General features: G+C 42.6%; 1 protein-coding gene across 1 annotated transcript in view; it reads right to left on the bottom strand.

Annotated features, from left to right (window-relative positions):
• gfra1a (gdnf family receptor alpha 1a) overlaps nt 1-16,287 on the bottom strand; it is a 72,397-nt gene extending 56,110 nt beyond the window's left edge. The window contains exons 1-3 of the mRNA XM_028424140.1: nt 15,826-16,287; nt 15,117-15,422; nt 14,257-14,337 (exon numbers count right to left, since the gene is read on the bottom strand). Coding sequence (XP_028279941.1) covers nt 14,257-14,337; nt 15,117-15,422; nt 15,826-15,889 — 451 coding nt within the window. The 5' untranslated portion in view covers nt 15,890-16,287. The remainder of the gene's footprint in view (nt 1-14,256; nt 14,338-15,116; nt 15,423-15,825) is intronic.
• Between the last annotated feature and the right edge of the window lie 1,980 nt (nt 16,288-18,267).

Genomic DNA, 18,267 nt, shown 5'->3' with positions numbered 1-18,267 from the left:
GCCGACTCACTGCTCACACACCTGTGCACACACACACACAAGCACACGTTTGGCTGTGCAGACCTCTCGCTGGTCCAATTGCACATTATGTCCCTTTCACCTCTCCCTCCCTCTGGCTGGACGGTGATAAGTACCCCACTCTCAATCAATGCGAAGCTGTGAATAATGGATGAAGTACAAGTTGTGAGCGACCGCAGCAGAGCGCTCGCATGATGGACACGGACACAATGAGAGACATGGCAGGGACAGCGGGCGTCTGTCTCTGCCTTTTTCACTGCCTCCTCTCTCCCATCCCTGCTTGCCACGCTCTGTATCTCCATCTCCATCATAACACATCAGCAGGATAATACTCTCGTCTTTTAATTTCACAATAACATGATTCAGACTTCTGCCGTCCCGTCTGACAACCTCAAGTGATTTGACCTCGGGTCTGGAAGCTTTTGTGTTCTTTGACCTTAAACCCACTCACACCATGTCGGTCTCAATCTATGAATAATAGAAGCATCAACACACACACATCACTCTGTGTTCCCTTAAGGTGCTACAGTCATGCCAGCTTTGATTCTCATAACACTCTTTCTGTGTGTTATTTCAAGCTCTCCTGGAATGCAGTTTGTCATTATCATGCATGTTCACCAAGTATGCGTGTCTGTGTGTGTGTCCCAGCCAGTTTTGAATCTGAGTGTGTACAGGGATAGCAGCAAACTGTCGGCGTGACATTTTGTGAGGTGTTTGTGGCTCAGTGCCAGTAACCTGTGGGTGTAGTAGGGGATATCGTGCTCCTGCCTGGTTAGTCTACTGCCACTGCTCCCTCCGGGGCTTGGAACGCGCTCAGTGACCTGTGCCGGTCCACTATGACAAATATCGCAGGAGGAGGTGAGCGAGCAGAAGAGAGTCTTGAGTAAATACAAAAATTATAATGTCATGCAGCTGACCCTGTTTTATCACTTTGAATAATGAAAGGTTTTTTTGGGGGTTTGTTGGTTTTTCTAAGACCTCTTTAAATATGCATGTTCCAACACCGTGTTAGTCTTATTTATCCTCCTGCAGCTCTGAATCCTGTCTGAAAAATCCTTCACAACTGCGTTTTAATTATTTTTGCAATACTGCACTTGGGTACAAATGCAGTCATGTTGTAATTCATGTCAAATTTTAAAGCATAGGCCTGACTTTGGATTATATTCTACACTTGTGCATAATAAAGAAAACAGTACAGCACAGTATTTTGAGAACAACACATGCAAAGTCATGCAATAGGTCTACTGCAAAACTTAGTTTCATGATTTAGAGGAAACTTTAATATAATCAGCAACCCTTGATTACTCTGTATTCTAACATTACTGATTAAAGAGCAGCTAGATGCTACACAGTTCACTACTGGTGATGTTATTGTTGTGTCACCCTAATAGGATGGTTATGTATTTGCCTTTGTATCTTTATCACGTGATTTAAAGTATTCAGTCTTCCCTGCCTCAGCTTCACAGTGTGACATTCAAGGCCCTGCTGGGAGAGTACGGGATGGCAGCATCCAAGCTAGGATACAGTATAGAACCATGTACTGACAGCAGATATTAAAACATGGATATCTGAATCTCAAATTAAAAAACGAATAAAAACGGAATAAAAGAAACAAAGCAGCAGAAGTCACATAATTTGCAGTCAGCAAGACATATTAATAACAATGTCTTCCTATCAGTCATTTCTAGTGCCATGATGGATAGTTCTTTCTAGTTCTTTCAAGTTAAACACGCTGTAAGGTGTTGCACTGCTTGTTCAACACTAACACTAATTCCATCATTTTTAGTCTTTTCATTGTTTAATTCATGCTGTAGTTAATGTTTGAACAACACCATTACATTCAGTAAACTTGTGGGGGAAACAGATATGTCTGTTAGATCCTCTCATGAATTATACATTAAAATAGTCACACGGTTGATGCACTTTCTGACTAAGGACCAGTGCTGCATGCGTCACACAAAGAAACTGAATATTCCAGTATCAATGTCACAGTTTGAAGGATGCTCAATGACCTCTACGTTACACCAGCTGTTTAGCAAAATTAAATATTGTCTACTTTTGCATCTTTTATCCTTAGAGATCAGCACAGCGTTCGCTTCTCCCCACATTTTATGCAGATGAGGTGCAATGTGGGTCCCTCTGAAAATGCAAAACAATGTTTACCTCAGAGCTCTGTTTCTAATTAATCATCAGTATTTTATATTAAAGCTATGAGAATTGTGCAGAGTCTCAGAGAATGGGAGAAGAGGATAAACGCTCTGGGCGTGGCCCATCATAAGCTCCTCTGACTAAGAATGCTGATTTAAAATAAGCTTTCTCTCTTTCAGACAGTCATGACTCATTTGGTTTGGGAGGAGATTTTAGGCTTTCTCATTTACCGATAATGGCTCATCCAAGAGACGGCGTGCTGATGGCCAAATCTCCAGAGTTGACAAGGCTACAAGATGATGTCAGCGTGTTCTGGGTAATGGAAAGACACAGGCTTTCTGCACAGTGTTTAAGGTGAGTTTAGTGAGGCTGAATGAGGACAGATGAATAACCACAATAAAGGTATTTAAGTTGCCTATTTTTAACAGTGACATGTCTGATGGACATTACACATGTCACATTATACTCTACCCTAATTCTTCACCCAACTTTTTTACCTTTTGGCCCATTTGTTTCGATTACTTTGCAAACTCTGAACCTCTTTTTGTGAAATGCTTTCCTGCAGAACAAATGACTTCATCCTTTCACTCAAAAGTTAAGTTAAGTTAAGAAAGCATTTTGACCTGCATAAAGAGAAAAGAAAGGCCATGGTGAAGCTCTGTCTTCTAACAGTTCTGCTTTTAATCTGGCATGGATCTCTTCTCCACATGACAGATTTTGGGAATGGAACAAGTTTAAATGAGAAAAAAAAAAGAAATTCCTGATGGTGGTTGATGTAGTATGACACTGATATCTTTCATGCTCTCAGGCTTTTACTGTGCCATCTTTCCTGTTACCATTTAAAAAGCATTCTGGTTCGTTTGTCAGGGACACTTTTGGAGCTCTGATGTGATCCAATGACAGGCTACACTATTGATATAAAGGCCGGTCTGATGTCCTCTTTGATGCTTTATGATGTTCGATAGCTGTGTCTCCCATTTACAACAAGGTTCCCTTTGGAAATTTGTGCATTTAATCTATCTCTTTTGCCACAGTTTTGAATATTTATCACATCCATTAATCTGTTCTTGACACCAATGATGAAAACACAAAGCCACCATTTGTTTATGGAGGGTCTGTTCATACAGTGAAGTGTTCTTAGTGAATTAGGGAAGGTAAGCAATGTATAATTACCATGAGAAGCTCAGGTTTCACTGTTAACTCCAAACAATAAATCCCAATTATTTTTCCTTTACAATCCTCACTGCAGCACCTTCAACAACAATTATTACCTGAGACGACAAATCTGTTTAAATGACATTTTTTGGGGGGAAACAGTATTTGCAGTTAAGCTTTGAGTATCATCCATATTCCTGTCAGAGAACAGTGGGATTCAGGTTTTTAATTAATCTGAACGTCAGCATGCCCAAGGATACACAATCCTGAATACACACACACACACACACACCACCATTCTCCCACCCAGGCACAACAGAAACAATACAGCAGAAACACTTATGGGTGACACATGGAGACAGGAAGTAAGATATGTCAACCTCTGCAGGAACTGAGACAACCTGTCTAAATCAAAGAAGTCTAAAGAATCGCCATCTGCACTCCACTCCTCAAGCACCACTGACTTCAATAAAACTTTTGACATGTCTTCAAGCAGGGTGTCTTTGCCTAAAAGACAACACATTATTCCTAATGTCTTCTCTCAACTCAAAACAGGTGAACTGAAAAACTGGTAAAATCAAAAGAAAAAAAAGGCAGTAGACAAGATGTGTGTATCACCTCAGGTTTTACACAAAATTCAGCGTGATTCAACTTCACACACACCATTGATGTAATCCCGCCGTGAGCGAGACTTGCAGCAGAAAATGTGTGTGTAAGAATTTCAGTGTTTAGTTGTGCAGGCATGATGTGTACGTACCAACATTTGTCAGTAATAAATGATGTGGCATTCCAGTCCGTGCGCTCTCAAGGTGCACGTTTACCCCAAATTGCGATGAATCACCGAATTCATTCACAAAGCTTAGCAAGTTAACTTTTCAGCAGGCCGTGATGCAAAATGAAATATTTCCCGTCACACTATCACAGCCTGCAATAAGCTGTTTTCAGCCATAAAACTAATGTAGCAGTCACAGACATTGACTGCCCTCTAAAATGGAAATTCATAAGCCAAAATGGCACAGTGGGAATATCAAAATATGACACATCCTCTGCTTCACCCTTTCTCCTAACTCTTCGCCATCTCTCGCTGCATCCCCATTCCATCCCTCCACCTTTTCTCTCTTCTTCTCCTCCTTATCCTTTTTTAACAGTAAAGCACCTCTGCTGTGGAAATTCTGTTAAAGAACATGTCCACGCTCTCTGACACAGCTGACTAAGTAGACAGATGGACGGAGGGACAGGCCACTGAACTGACATGTCTCTCAGATGGCCCAAGGGAAGCAAATCTGTAACCGGCTTCTAGCACCAAGGAGGGTGAAGTCAAAGTCTTGGAGGCACATGTATTAAATTCTGTTGTAGCTTCATATGATATATAAAGCCTGCCTGAACTATTTGGATTGGGTTTGGTTCAGATGTGGTCCCCATCATCAGTAATATGAGTGTAATCGGAACCATCTGTGGGAAACCACTGAAACAAGTGGTTTTGTGGGAATAAACAGACAAATGATCTTCGATAACAAGCAGTTTTTTTCTACCATTGGAAGTTTCACGTAAACAAAATGAGCCACAGGTGTGACCCCAGGTTCAACTCAAGCTATTTCTAATTCTTCCCTGTGATCAAATCTCATGATACCGTACAGTTATGCAAGCATGCAAAATTACAGAAATCAATTGCAGCTGACTGGCACAGGTTCAAATGCTGAGGATAAGGAAAAAAACATGTAATTCTGTGTCTAAATTTATCTCTAGAAAACAATCATGCACAATCAAATCAAACACACACAAAATATAGCCACTCCTTTTCATTACCCAGTATGGCCCAATTGGGATGAGCTCTCCTGTTTCTACTGGGATCCTGTAGGTCCGTGGAGGAGGGGCTCCCTCGGCCCAAAGCAGGCTCGCTGCCCTGAGGTAACCTGCCTTGGGCACCCCCCCTGCCTGGAGCCGAAGTGGCAGAGTCGCTCCAAGGTTCCCCACCCTCTGTAAGAGATGTGCTTCATTCAGGACCACCAACCAACATCCACCAGGGGTCATCAAGGTTCACAAAGGTCACAGGGAGGTCAAGGCTCCAAATGATTGAAAGGAAAGGGATACTCACAGGTCAGAAGGGGGAAAGGTCAGACAAGAACCGGAAAGAGAGCATTCAGATCATTCCGCTGTTGGGCAAGAGTCACATTCTGGGTGTTTTCTAGATGGGCAAAGGTGGCAAAGGCAGAAGGAGAACAGAGGAGCAAGGTCTCTAATGATCCTAGATGTCACTACAGGAAGAACTCTAAGTATGGTAAAGAAGAGAATAAGGGAACAGGAACTATAGCCTGTAACAGCACAGAGGGAGTATAGTTCTTATCTGCAGCAGACAGAGTGAGGAGAAACTCTGAGCCCTTTAATCAAGGGACTCACAACTTGTCTAGATGATGCACACAAAATAGTCCAGCTGCACCCACAGAACAAATTCAGGAGGTGTTTACCTAAATTAGCAATTGACCAAACTCCACAGTTGTTGTGGTGGAAGATCACTGTTTAGAGCACTCATGTGTGAAGAGAGTGTGCACACATCCAAATCGACTAAAACAGTCACGCTAGCCTCGCATGAAACAAGCCAAGAATAGCAGCATCTGAAGCAGCCTAGCAAATTGGGGGCACGCAGTTATAGATTTTTAGTTAGGAGGACGGTTGTGGATGAAACAAATGCAAATTTATGTATCAATGCCCTCATTTAACATCTCTGAGAGCAAAGACTGGCACAGAACAAGAGCTCAGCTGGATACTGCCCATGTGTGTACGGGTGCCAGCGGGTGCATCACGCATTCTTGAGCATGTGTGTGTGTGTGTGGGTGCGTGTACACTCTTGGTTTCTTGGTTGTGTGTGTGTGTTTAAAGCTGTGTTTGCTTTTCAGGGATGCTGCTGTTCTGTGATCAAAAGGCAAGGCACAAAGGGAGAAGCTGGAGAAAAAGGGGGTAATGCTATTATTCTCCAAAGAGAGCCGTTTGTTAGAGACACTGCTTTAATCAGACGCACTCTGGCTGTTGACAAACATGATCATGGAGGGGGGGGGGGATGGAAAGTGTAAATCCCAATTCCTATCAACCAATAGAGGAAAAACAAACTTTGCTGAGCTGGAAAAGGAAAATTTGTTCTAGCGTGAAAGCAAAAAAAAAGGGTAAAAATCTAATAGGAACTTAAAATGACTAATTAACTGCTAATGAAAAGTTGTGCATGATTACCACAACTACAATCATTGTGCGAATAAAAAAATAAGGCCATGGTCTCGAATTCTGGAGTGAGACAGGGGTAATAATTGTCAAATTATGGGGGGGGGACTCAATTTTGTTGTTTTTGTATACATATGACCCTAATCGGCTGCAGTAAAATATAAAACCTACTTTCCTAAAGACGCTAAAAGTTTATTGTATTGCTAACGGTGCGACTCCACGCCTGTTGCCAGCGGAGGAAAAGAGGTCAACCTGTTAAACTGGTTGAGAATGACACATTTCGACAATTCCAAGCATAACTTTACAAATCCACTTCTATAAAAGAAAGAAACAGTATGGCTCAGTCAGGTCCGGTTTGCTTTGGTCGAGTATGAAATTCTATTAAGACGCAGCGGCACAAGTGACGGGCGCAGCCGAGGCAAGTTAATCCTGCGAGTTGACAGCGTGCAGCTGAGGGCTTAGAGCAGCAGCTTAGCACAAGGCTGTGGCTCTAGCACACCTGCCAGCGGTCAGTCATGCCTCAGCCAGCTGAGCCCAAACGCAATGTGATTATAACATGCCGTTATTATCTAAAGTACATTAAAACTATCTTCGCTTGATTAAAAGAGTAGTTAAACTGGGTGGTGTGCAGACTACAGCGGGATTTAACTTAAGGTGCAAGAAGCACTGATACTGTTCTATAAAGTGTAGAGTTGTTTGAGATGCCTTGATTACTAATTTCACTGGGAAAATAAGTAAATAACTACTGCTCTTCTAGCAAGCAACATCTGCCCAGATGTTGCTTGCTGGAGTTACTTTCACACGTATGTGACAGCAGCCCAAATTCAGCATATTTTCACACTGCATACCAGAACTTTGTGTGGCATTTGACTATGTTTTTTGCAATCTCTTACTTGACTGCGTGTGGACACATATTCATGTATAACTATCTGCGTAGGTGTCTGCAGCTGTGTATGCGAAAAGTTAATTGTCCATATTTGCATGCAGTATAAAGCAGCGGCAGGAGGCAGACCTGGCACATGCTCCCACCCGCTGATTTGAGCTGTCAACTGCATTTATTAACTATGATGAATCACCCCTCCACTTCACATCCAATCAAAGGCCTCTCAGAGGGACTCAAATCTGGTCACCTTTAACTAAATGATTTTCTTGGCCCATGGTGCGACAGGCAGAGACTGGACTGGCAACCTGATGATATGGCTGCTGTTAAGAATGATTTTGCCAATGGCCCGCAGCTGGATCAGTCATTTCTGAAACAGTGTGGTGAATTAAGTGGCCAGCTGACATGTAGCTGCATGGGGAAGAAGGACTTTAAAAGGGCCCGGTTGGAATGAGGAAATATTCAAATTAAAAAGTTGAGACATGCGAGTATAAAGGTGTTCTCATGACCTTGCCTTGAGGATTTGGATTAAATCTGAACTAGGGTTTTATCCCCGGTGCATAATATAGTAGATTTTACAATGCAAGCTGACAGATACCACTGAATCAGAATAATCTTTCTTCCACAGGGCAGAGAGTTTTTTGCCTTTCCTGCAAAAACCTCAACAATCTATTTATACTAAATTGCATACGAGTTACTGCACACTTCAAAAAAAGATCAACTGTACAGAGATGAGACAAGGTCAGTGAAAACACAAATCCCCAACAGGCAGAGTCCTTCTCCGTGAACATAAGAGCTCAGCGTGGAACTGTACACCTTGTTGAAGGATAAAGCCTTTGATCCCGGACTGAACGGAAGAGCTTGGGCAGAACAGAAGGAGGGAACAGCAGAAAAAAAAGGAGCAATCAATAGATTCTTGTAGACACAGCCTCAAGTTTCCAATCTAACACAGGTCGGTATTGATTAGGCCTCAAGATACAGGGACAGTAATGTCAGCAGTGGATTTAGGAGTCTTTAACAAAACAAACTACAGAGCAAAGGTTGGGACAATTTTCTCTTTTATTCCACAGACCAAGGTCTTCCTTCCCACCTTAAGCAGTCTATGGGCATTGGTTTTCAAAATGAAATCACCATAGCAGGAACGTGAACAAAGATTCACATTCACACTTTGAGGTGACTTGTGTTGCTGAATGCGGCTTGCACTTTGTTTAAAGTAAGGACTAATCATGCAAGGACACTGTGGGTCAGTAAAAATTACACAAGGATGCAGGATTATTAATTTATAATTTGAAGATCCATAAGATAAAAGGTGTCAGTGGTCACAATGCAAACTTTATCATCAGGAGCTGGTGGCTGACAAGCAGAAAAAAGGCTCTTTGGGTAGCAGGACTGACATCAGCTCTGAGGAACTGAGTCATTTAGCTTACAAGGTAAAGGAGCAGTTTTCTGAGAAATGATGCAGAGGGCTTTAAAAGCATGGAGATGATGTAAGAAGTACATTACGATGACTTTATCAAGCGCTGCTTGTTCCTGTAACATAGTCATATTTTGAGCAGTCTTATTCTGGAATGGCATGAGGCTTAAACAGCCATGCACTAATCCCACTTATTCTCTACATGATGGATCTATCCATTTAAAGTTAGTCGACTCACATACCACTCCAATTATGACATGACTAATATTACAGATTTCTCTCAATATCCAGTATGAAGTTGTAACAATGATGAACTCAGGCAGGGTGTTTTGACAGTCTAAAAGGTCTGGATGGATCTGGATAAGGTCTGGCTGGCACACAGTGTCCCTTTAATAACATCCGAAACACTGCTGCATTGCTATATGCTAAGAACGCATAGATAAAGTAAACATTAAATCGCACAGTGTAACACTGTTTATGTCCGGAGACACTCCCTGCTACAAATATATTTGACTGTCTAAGTGTGAAGCAGGGAATGGTAGAAAAAAAGAGCAAATGTGCCCAGTCAACCAACAAATACAAAGTAAAGTGAAGAAAACAGAAAGGATACTCTCTCTCCCTCTCTCTCTCTCTCTCTAGAAGATACTGCTATAAATTATGTTCTGTAACTCCTCTGCATTCCCTCCCTGACTACCTCACACTTACATAAACAACACACACAGATGCAGGAATATACACAAATACAAGCAGGGGGAAAAGATAGCGGTAGACACTCTTATCTCTGAACATTGGCAGCTCATAATGAGAGTGACTTCCTCTGCAGCCAGTGGTTGAGCGGTGCTGACAGCCTCTCAGCCCTGTGTGTCAGCACGGAGGGATTTGAGGCACTGCCTTAACTTGACAGCCGGGCCACGCACTTACAGATGTTTTCACACATTTACAACACACACACACATATATACGCGGCGATCGCTGCAACTACACTTCAAGGTTGACTTCAGCAGTTATGAGAGAAGGAGGGAGGACGCGATGCGTTTGAAGTCTTGACACGTGGAAGAGACACAATATTGAGATTTGGTGTATTGGGGCTTATGAGTGGTGAGTGGGTGATATACAGCGAGCCAGCCAACTGGGAGGAGGACAGAGCTTAAGGAGAGGGTTTTAAGTCGAACAGACATCAATGCACAGTGACGGGGAATAAATTCATTACAAGCCAGGGAACACAGCCTCTGATTACTGCAGAGAGAAACAGCGCCAACACTTGATAGAAGGAAGAGTTCCTGATGTCCTTGACATGTGAGGCTATACAGAAGCACAGAGTTTTAGAAAAAAAAACCCTGCCTTGTTTACTATAAAGTTTTCAAAGAGTAGTTTAAGATAAGTACCGCCCACCTAAATGCTATATTATCACTTCAGAACTGCCAAACAACTATAAAAGGTCAGTCCGCAGGCCGGAGTGAAAATGATAGTCGTATATATTCTCATCTTTATTCATAGGTCGCACCTCAAGGAATCTGTGATGTTCTTATCCGTGTTCACACACCCCATCATTCAACTGCAGCAGCTGTATTTACGTAGTCACTTTTGGCAGCTGGTTAGGCTGACGATTACAGGCTGTGTCACTTTATGCCCTGTGCAACATTTCCCTCACCTCTATTAGTGTTTGTGCTAAACAACAAACATAAACACGATGATGCTTATCCACAAATAGATCAACCACGGTATATAATCTCTGCCAGACTCTGAATATATTAATATCAAAAAGCATGATGTAGAAGGTGTTTTGAGGGAATGGATGTATGTAGAAATATAATACACTTGGGCTGTGTAGTAATCCATTTCCTCGCCAGCTTTGATTTTCCAGCACCCTGGGCCAAATGGTGTGGCAGTAATTCTAAGTTATCTTGAATCTCAGACAAATTGTGTGTTTCTATGTTGCTCCCTGTTGCATGGATCACTGACTCATAAACATGGGCAACTGGTGAAGAAGGAGGCAGCCATTTCATCTCTCTTCTTTGCTCTCTTTGCTTCCTTTAAGCTTATGTAAGCAGATGCTGAGTGTGACGTCTACCTTTGTGTTTGTAGAAGTTTGTAGAACAGCCACACATCAAGCTGTACCAGTAATCTTTGAAAATGTAACATACGCAGTAAGAAAGAAACGACACACTTCTGTATGGCAGTGTTTCTCATGCATGTGTTACGCTCACTATAGTGTGAAATCACATGTTTTCCATTGTTAAGGACAGGCAACAGAAGAAAGGTTTGAAACATATATAGCAGATAAAAAAAGGAAAAGATAAAGGGTCTAGACACAGGGATGGGGAAGAGAACTGAGGAGCAGTTAAACATGTGATCTAAAAAGCACAGGTGCACATGAGGTATGTTGTCACACACATTGCAAGTGAGGTGTAAAGTGAGCTATAAGTAAATTATTATCCTGTTAACACATCGGAGCAGGCAACCTTCAAGTAGACAACTGTGAAAATGATCACCTACACAGTAAATCAAACTTTACATGCATCATGTTTGTTCAGGGATAGCAGGCTCCTACCTACAAACAGTAACTGATATAATCCAGAAAAGTACGCATTCCACTGAGAACCAACTCCTTACATTGTGTCCAGTTAGATCACAGACTCCTACATGATTCTCTTTATAGCAAAAAATGTTGCCAGCACTTTGTTCCTACAAGCAGCAAAGAAGTAGCCATCGCAAACTGCAGCCCAGTTTGAGCTGCTCACACTGTGAGTCATTAGACTTCCCAGAGGTAAAAGCACTCTGCCCCAGGTAAAGATCTGAAAATAATTAGTTATATTAACCCAGCGGCTCTGCTGTGTGTTGTGAGCATTTGTGTGTACATGTGCTAGAATGTAAAATGTAAAAAAATAAGAAATATACTAATGTGTAATAGCCACAGATGATTATGACAGGAAGAGAAAAGGGCAACAGCATGGACGTGGTGATAAATAAGATCTGAAGTGAGACACGCCTTCTTTTTAAATTTTAATCCTCATTAAGCAGTCCTTAATTATTTTTTCATAAGGTCCATCCATCTATCCATTTAGCTAAATATACAGTGAGTTAATGTGCTCAGGATGACACCCTCTGCATCTCCCTGATGAAATCAGACTGGGGTCTCTGGGCGTGTCATTGGGAACAGGTGTTCGGGGCGCTGCTGTGTGTGTTTGAGCGTCTGCGCATCTGTGCGCTGTATGTATGGGTGTCACTAGAGATTAGTGGCTTCAGTCCGAGACACGGGGTCGATTATGGAATTACAGGATCACTGCGGCTGCCTATTGTTCCTATAGCCTGGGATCACTGAGTTGTACCGTCTCACTGACACATACATGAAATGAGTGACTGAAACAGAGAGCTCACCACAGATCACTCACTTGAATAACAAATAGTTTTAGGTGCACTATAAATTATAATGAAAGTTATTATTGATGTGATATCTTTCAGCATAAACTTAAATAAATGCAATCAAAGTTGTGCTGCACTATAATATCTTCTAATATAAAGTTCTGCACAGAACACAAAAAATCCCCACAGAATACTCTTCATTTAAGTATGTGTGTCTTTTTTGTATCATCAGTTTCCTGTTCCCTGCTCAGTTTAGTGTATTGCATTGTAAACTGAGGCAGTCTGAGTGATCAAAAAACAAGCTCTAAGCTCTAATCATTTCTGCCTCAATCCTTCTCCTGTCATCCTGCCCTCTAATTTCCCCGAAAGAACAACAGAGGCAGAGTGATCTCATGCTTTCTGTGTCTGTGCTCCCTGTCCTCGTAGACTTACCCTGCCATTCGGTGATTAACCCTCACCTCTGCAGCCCCCTCTTACCCTGCCACCTCCTGCACAAGCTCTATGATCAAACAATATTATACTTCTATCCCTTTCCACATTATCCCTTTGTTCATTGCCATGAACTGCACATGCTCATACTCTTCTGTCAACTTTTCAGATTTTTCTCACTATGTTAGATCGACTTTCCTGTTAAAAAAATAATTTCTCCTGTAATAATCAAATCAAACAATTTGTTATGGTAAAATGACCCATCGCCAAGCTTGTTATGATGGGCCACTTTAAGTTATTGCTGTGTTTTCAAAGGATTACAAGCCAAAAATGATGAATCACCTAATTAGCCAAAAGGAAATTTAATCAGTTTGTTGTTTGAAGCAAAAAAATGTGGCCTGTGTTGGTTCCGACTTTTCAAGGATATTAAGGTTTGATATCTTATGAAAGGAAATATATACGGAAAGTCATCCATCAATGTAAAGAGGCTTTTGGACACCAACTATGGAGAGCTTGCCATCACAGGAGCATCATCATAAATCTGTCTGTTTCCACTGTTGAGAGCTGGCACCTGCCTGCGAGGTGAACCACGATCCTGAGCCGCACAATGTTTCAGCACTGACGGCCTGTGAGGGTCTTGTCCTTCCTATAGGACTGGTCAGTATATTAACAGCTAGAAACATATGGCGACATTTCTCCTGTGTAAGCACGCCTGTTATGAGCAAGAAGGAATGAATCGGCTTTCACAAAACCGGCTACCTTCTCATTCTCAGTGAGTATTTCTGTAGAAGCAAATTGGTCGGTGCCCAGTGCTCAGATTTTGTTTTCCTGTATGTCACCACCCACAATATGATCTCATCCTTGTGTAGGAAAAGCATTGATTTAGGATAAATCAGCCTATTGTGAGGTGAAAAAAAATGACAGAGGAACCTGAAAGAAAAGGCTCCTCTCTTTCAAAAGAGGTCATAACATCAGCTTTGTTCTTTAAAAATGCGGAGGCAGAGCATGCCTGTTTCATTTGACACGGCACTCATCACCTGCAGAGCAATAATGAAAATGTAAGCAGTTACATGATTGCACCGCATACATACATCAGGATCTCTAAAACCCACAACGGTCTCAGCTGTGAGACCATACAGTGCCTAAGTGTCTGTGAAGAAGGGAATAACATCGCCATCTAGGGGACTGACTCAGAATCTCTCCCAAACACAGCACTGAACAAACAAGAAATGCTCGTCATGCTCTCCAGGGTTACTCACACTCTTTCCAACAAGTGGCTTCAAACAGCCACAACAGGACACTGTAAACAAACACACAGCAAAATACACCCCCCCTTCAGCTTCTACAGCGTTTATCCACTGCCTAATGAGACTCAGAACTATAGCTCCTCATGCAAGGTCACTTCCAGCCAGCATGCAATATCGCTGGGGTGAAAACAAGGGAAGAGAAAGACAGATCATGGAGAGGATGAGGGAGGATAGATACTTAACACAAAGATAACCTTCGATGAGAGCATGCACAGCTTGGAGCTCAACTGCATCTAATCTGAGACAGGTGACCGATGAGACAATAAATAAACAGAGAGTGAGGGATGGAGAGAACCTTCATGGAGCTGTTTTGATTTTTATTTCAGTCTTACCTAAGATAGGAGCCAGGCGGAAAATATCAGACAGGCGGCTGTTGACGGGTTCATACGGAGAATCCTCCAAGAAATCATTACCTGTGAGAAAGACAAGTGCATGTTATTGATACATACAGGAAACAGATTTGTTTTGTTTTTTTAACCCCTCCTGTTTTGTTTATCATCCTTCGGCCCTCACACCGGCCTACATGTGACATGGGTTATTTGGGTCAGTCGATACCCACGCTGGCACAAAGCCACACGCTTGATTAAGCAGGTTGGTCAGCTGTGTTGCACAACTGGAGGTCGACTCACTGGATGCCGTTTAGAGACTAAAAGCCACCCCCCTCCTGCTATGATCAACACTTTAAGATGGCACAGCCAGCGCTAAGGGGCTTCACGCTCCATTAGCTCCAAGGAAAGTGATTTAAGAGGTCAAAAAGTGTCTCGGCTCTGTGGGACCGTGGCCGTGAACTGAAGTCAGTGGACAAAATTTGAATGAAAGTTGAGAGATTGTGCATGATTGCATTGGCTGTGAGCTACTTTTGGAGATTTTGTGTCGGGACAGGGACAGCGATAGAGACAGAGATACAGGGATGGAGGGATTTTACCACCCCCCCACAAGAAGGTGGAAGGAGCTGAAGCAAATAATTGCCTATTCAAGACAGATCTGGAAACCCGTGGGGAATGTCCTTTTTCACTGTAGCTGCAGGGTGTTCTCTTAATGTAGCAGTCCAGCCCAAACAAAACCCCCCCCAGAGGGATTTTATGGGCGGTTGCTATTATCTCAGTGTATACAGTGCATTGTATTTTAGATTCTACAGTTCTAATGGAAGGTCTTAGTGTTTGAAAACTTTCTTCAAAAGTCTTGTGCCAACCTTGTAACGCCTGATAGATCCCCCAGTAGATGCGCAGGCAGTTCTTTTCTTTTTTCATGCCCCTTTTACACCGGCAGTTGTACAGCGGGCTCTGCTTGAGCGCGTCCATGGCGCTCCGGCACTCATCCTTGGCTTCCAGGCCGGTCACCATGCTGAAGTTGCTCTCCTGACCGCCGGCCACGCACTGCCTCATCATACGATACTTGCTGCCGCACGCCTGCTCATTCAGACACTGGTCACTGGCCCTCACGCAGTCTAGCCGGGTGGCCCGGGCACGCAGGTTCTCCTCTGCGTAAGACAACACATCTGGAAGCACAAGTGGGAGTTTTACAAGTCAGAATAATCATGCAGCTGTGATCTGTCGCCTGTTTTCCTCATTTCTTCGAAGTAAACGTTTCAAAGCTTCAGCACTTTGCGGGGCTGCTTTTAGGGATTAAAATATTACAGAGCTTTTATAGGCTTTATAGTGACAACGTGAAAAACACATCTAGGTCGCCTTGAAAAGATCCATAGGCAGCACTGCGTGTCATGTAAACGCTTGAGCTCCGATGTAGGTTCGCCAGGGAAAACATTTGATTTTACATTCAGTTGAAGAAAAGGGGAAAGCTCCTTACTTACTTTTCGTTTCGGAGCAGACTGTATGCACACATGCATGGTATAAAATATGCTTAGAACGAACAGCTGCTCATTCTAACGAAGTTAAACTTACCAAAAAGAGGCAGAAGAACATACAAGACTGCGAGGATCATCGTTTTCCTCTGCAGGTGAAACATAAACCCTTTGTTGGAACGGAATTTGCGAACTAAAAACGACTTAATAGTATTCCCAGGGTACTTCCACTGTATTGAAATCCATTGAAACTGTGCAGCAGTGCGCGCTCCGCTGTATACAGAACAGATCCAGCTCGCCTCGTGTGAGAGAAATTCTTCCCCCCCTCTCCAAAAACAAAAGTGTCCAGCCAGTCCCGATCCGGGCTGCACAGTTTCTCTCACTTTAAATAATGGTTTCTTTCTTTTATCTCCTCTCCTGTGTGCGGGGTGGTCTTCTCACCGCCAGGAGACAAAAGACAAGGGGGATCAGAGCAGCGAAAAAACGGGCGAGTGTCCTCCAACTCCAGCCAGTGGGATGCTTGCGTCTGTGCGTCTGAGCGCGCACACACAGCCAACTGGAGTCCCACTGCTGTCTACAGCGCATTCAGCAGAGGGAGAGTGCCAGCTTCCCCTCCTCGTGCTAAAGTACAGTAATCTGATCATAAATTCCAAATGATAGACCTTCCTATCACAGCAAACTCACTCCCTTTTAATGGAAAGGTACACAACGTAAATCATTAGCTTTACGCGCGCGTTTTAATAAACTTTTCACCTCACAAAAACATTATTTAAAAAAAACACTTTCTTGTCTTATTAATTACACATGTCTCATTTAAAATATTATGACACTAATGCACCAAGAATCCCTCATGTGTGTGTGGGCTGGTGTGGCATTTGAGTGTAACCGCGATGAGGGCAGAGGGCAAAGTGCACGTTTCCAGTGCGTGTTTATGACATGACTAATACAGAAACAAGTCGAGCAGCTAATATGGCAATTTGGTAGATTTGAACTCACTTCTAAAACTTGGGATTTGGGAGGGAAAGGATGCATTTCTACTTTTTCATTATGCATGAGCGGCTCCTCCCTATCATGTCAATCCTGTGCGCAATAACGGCCAAAACGTGTTATGCAATAGCAGTTGCCAACTGTGCAGTAACACTATGAGGTAATGTTAGAAGTACAAAATGTAAATCATCTTAAGCAGTCTGAGAAAAAAAGAGTCCACGCAGAGCAGAGAGGTGGACACTGTGAAAGAGTCGCCATCTGTTGGCGATGTTTAAGTAAAGGTCACTGTTTGGAGCAAAAAAAAAATGTGCATGATAACACAATGGTACAATCAGGTTGGAATTCAGCACCCATGTCGTCAAATGAGTAATAATGGAACAAGCTGATCATGATTATAACCACAGACTTTGATGCATCATGCCACCCTTCCTATATGGTTCATTGATTTTCTATATGCTCTATTCAGTAGCTAATCCACTTGGCTAAATACACGGGACCAGACTCTGTCAATGAGCCCCTCTCTCTCTCTCTCTGCATTAAAGGCTGCTCTGAATCAATCAAGGATGCTGGCGCCCACCGCAGTAAATCAGCTCTTACACATACAAAGTAAGATTAAGAGATGGGGGGTTGAAATGGCTTATTTGAACGTCAGTGAATAATCCCTTTTTGAAAAGGAAATCTTGATTAGGTGTGGATCAATCTTGCTGGGTGCAGCTACTTTTAAAAATGACTTTCACTTTTTGTTAAATAGGTATGTGTCCTCAGCTATTTTCTAAAGAGAACATGACAAGAAAAAGAGACAGAAAATGAGTATAAATGAACGACAGGCTCAGGCTACACTGTTGGATAATTGTCTGCTTACAATTTGATGACTTTGCTGTTCTAAAGTCTCCCCCAAAGGGAACCCTGCCAGTCAGGAGAAGGCTCGGTCTGGTGATTTATGAAAAGCCTCAATCAATATGTGATATTAATTTTGCAAATGAATGTCAGAATGATGTAGTCCTTGGGTCATTTACCGTTTCACACTGTAATGCGCTTCATGGCAGCGGATCAGAAGTCCCTTTCCTGTCCCAGTAGGAAAACGAGAAAATTGGTCAAAGTCGGGTATTGTGTGACAAATGCACGCAGTGGGACTCGGTGGATTACTTTTGAGAGAGCTGACTGTGCCGATGCAGCACTTCATGACGTCCAAAAGCTCAAAGAGTGGTGGACTGATCGATGCTAGCTCACTGCAGGTGGCTACAGTTAGCTAACACTTCCGCAGGGTGTCGCAATGCTGACTCAAAAACCTATATCACCAGTCATACGCTACATACGGGTCACTCGAAATTTATTTATTATTTTAGTTGTTTTGCACTTACTTTAAAGCTGCATGAATATAACGCGAAAATGCTTCATTTTTAATGATAACAATAATACAAATAATTTAAAAAAATAAATAAACACCACGGACCTGCAAGTGTCCGCCGCGGTGCAGGCCGGGAATGGGCGGGGCCTGCGCCATCAGCCTAGCTATTATAGTTGATTAACTGCTAATAGCTGCTAATAAATGAGT

This window comes from Parambassis ranga, chromosome 15 (genome assembly GCF_900634625.1).
Source record: "Parambassis ranga chromosome 15, fParRan2.1, whole genome shotgun sequence".
NCBI lineage: Eukaryota > Metazoa > Chordata > Actinopteri > Ambassidae > Parambassis > Parambassis ranga.
This window is presented reverse-complemented; position numbering and strand designations above follow the sequence as displayed.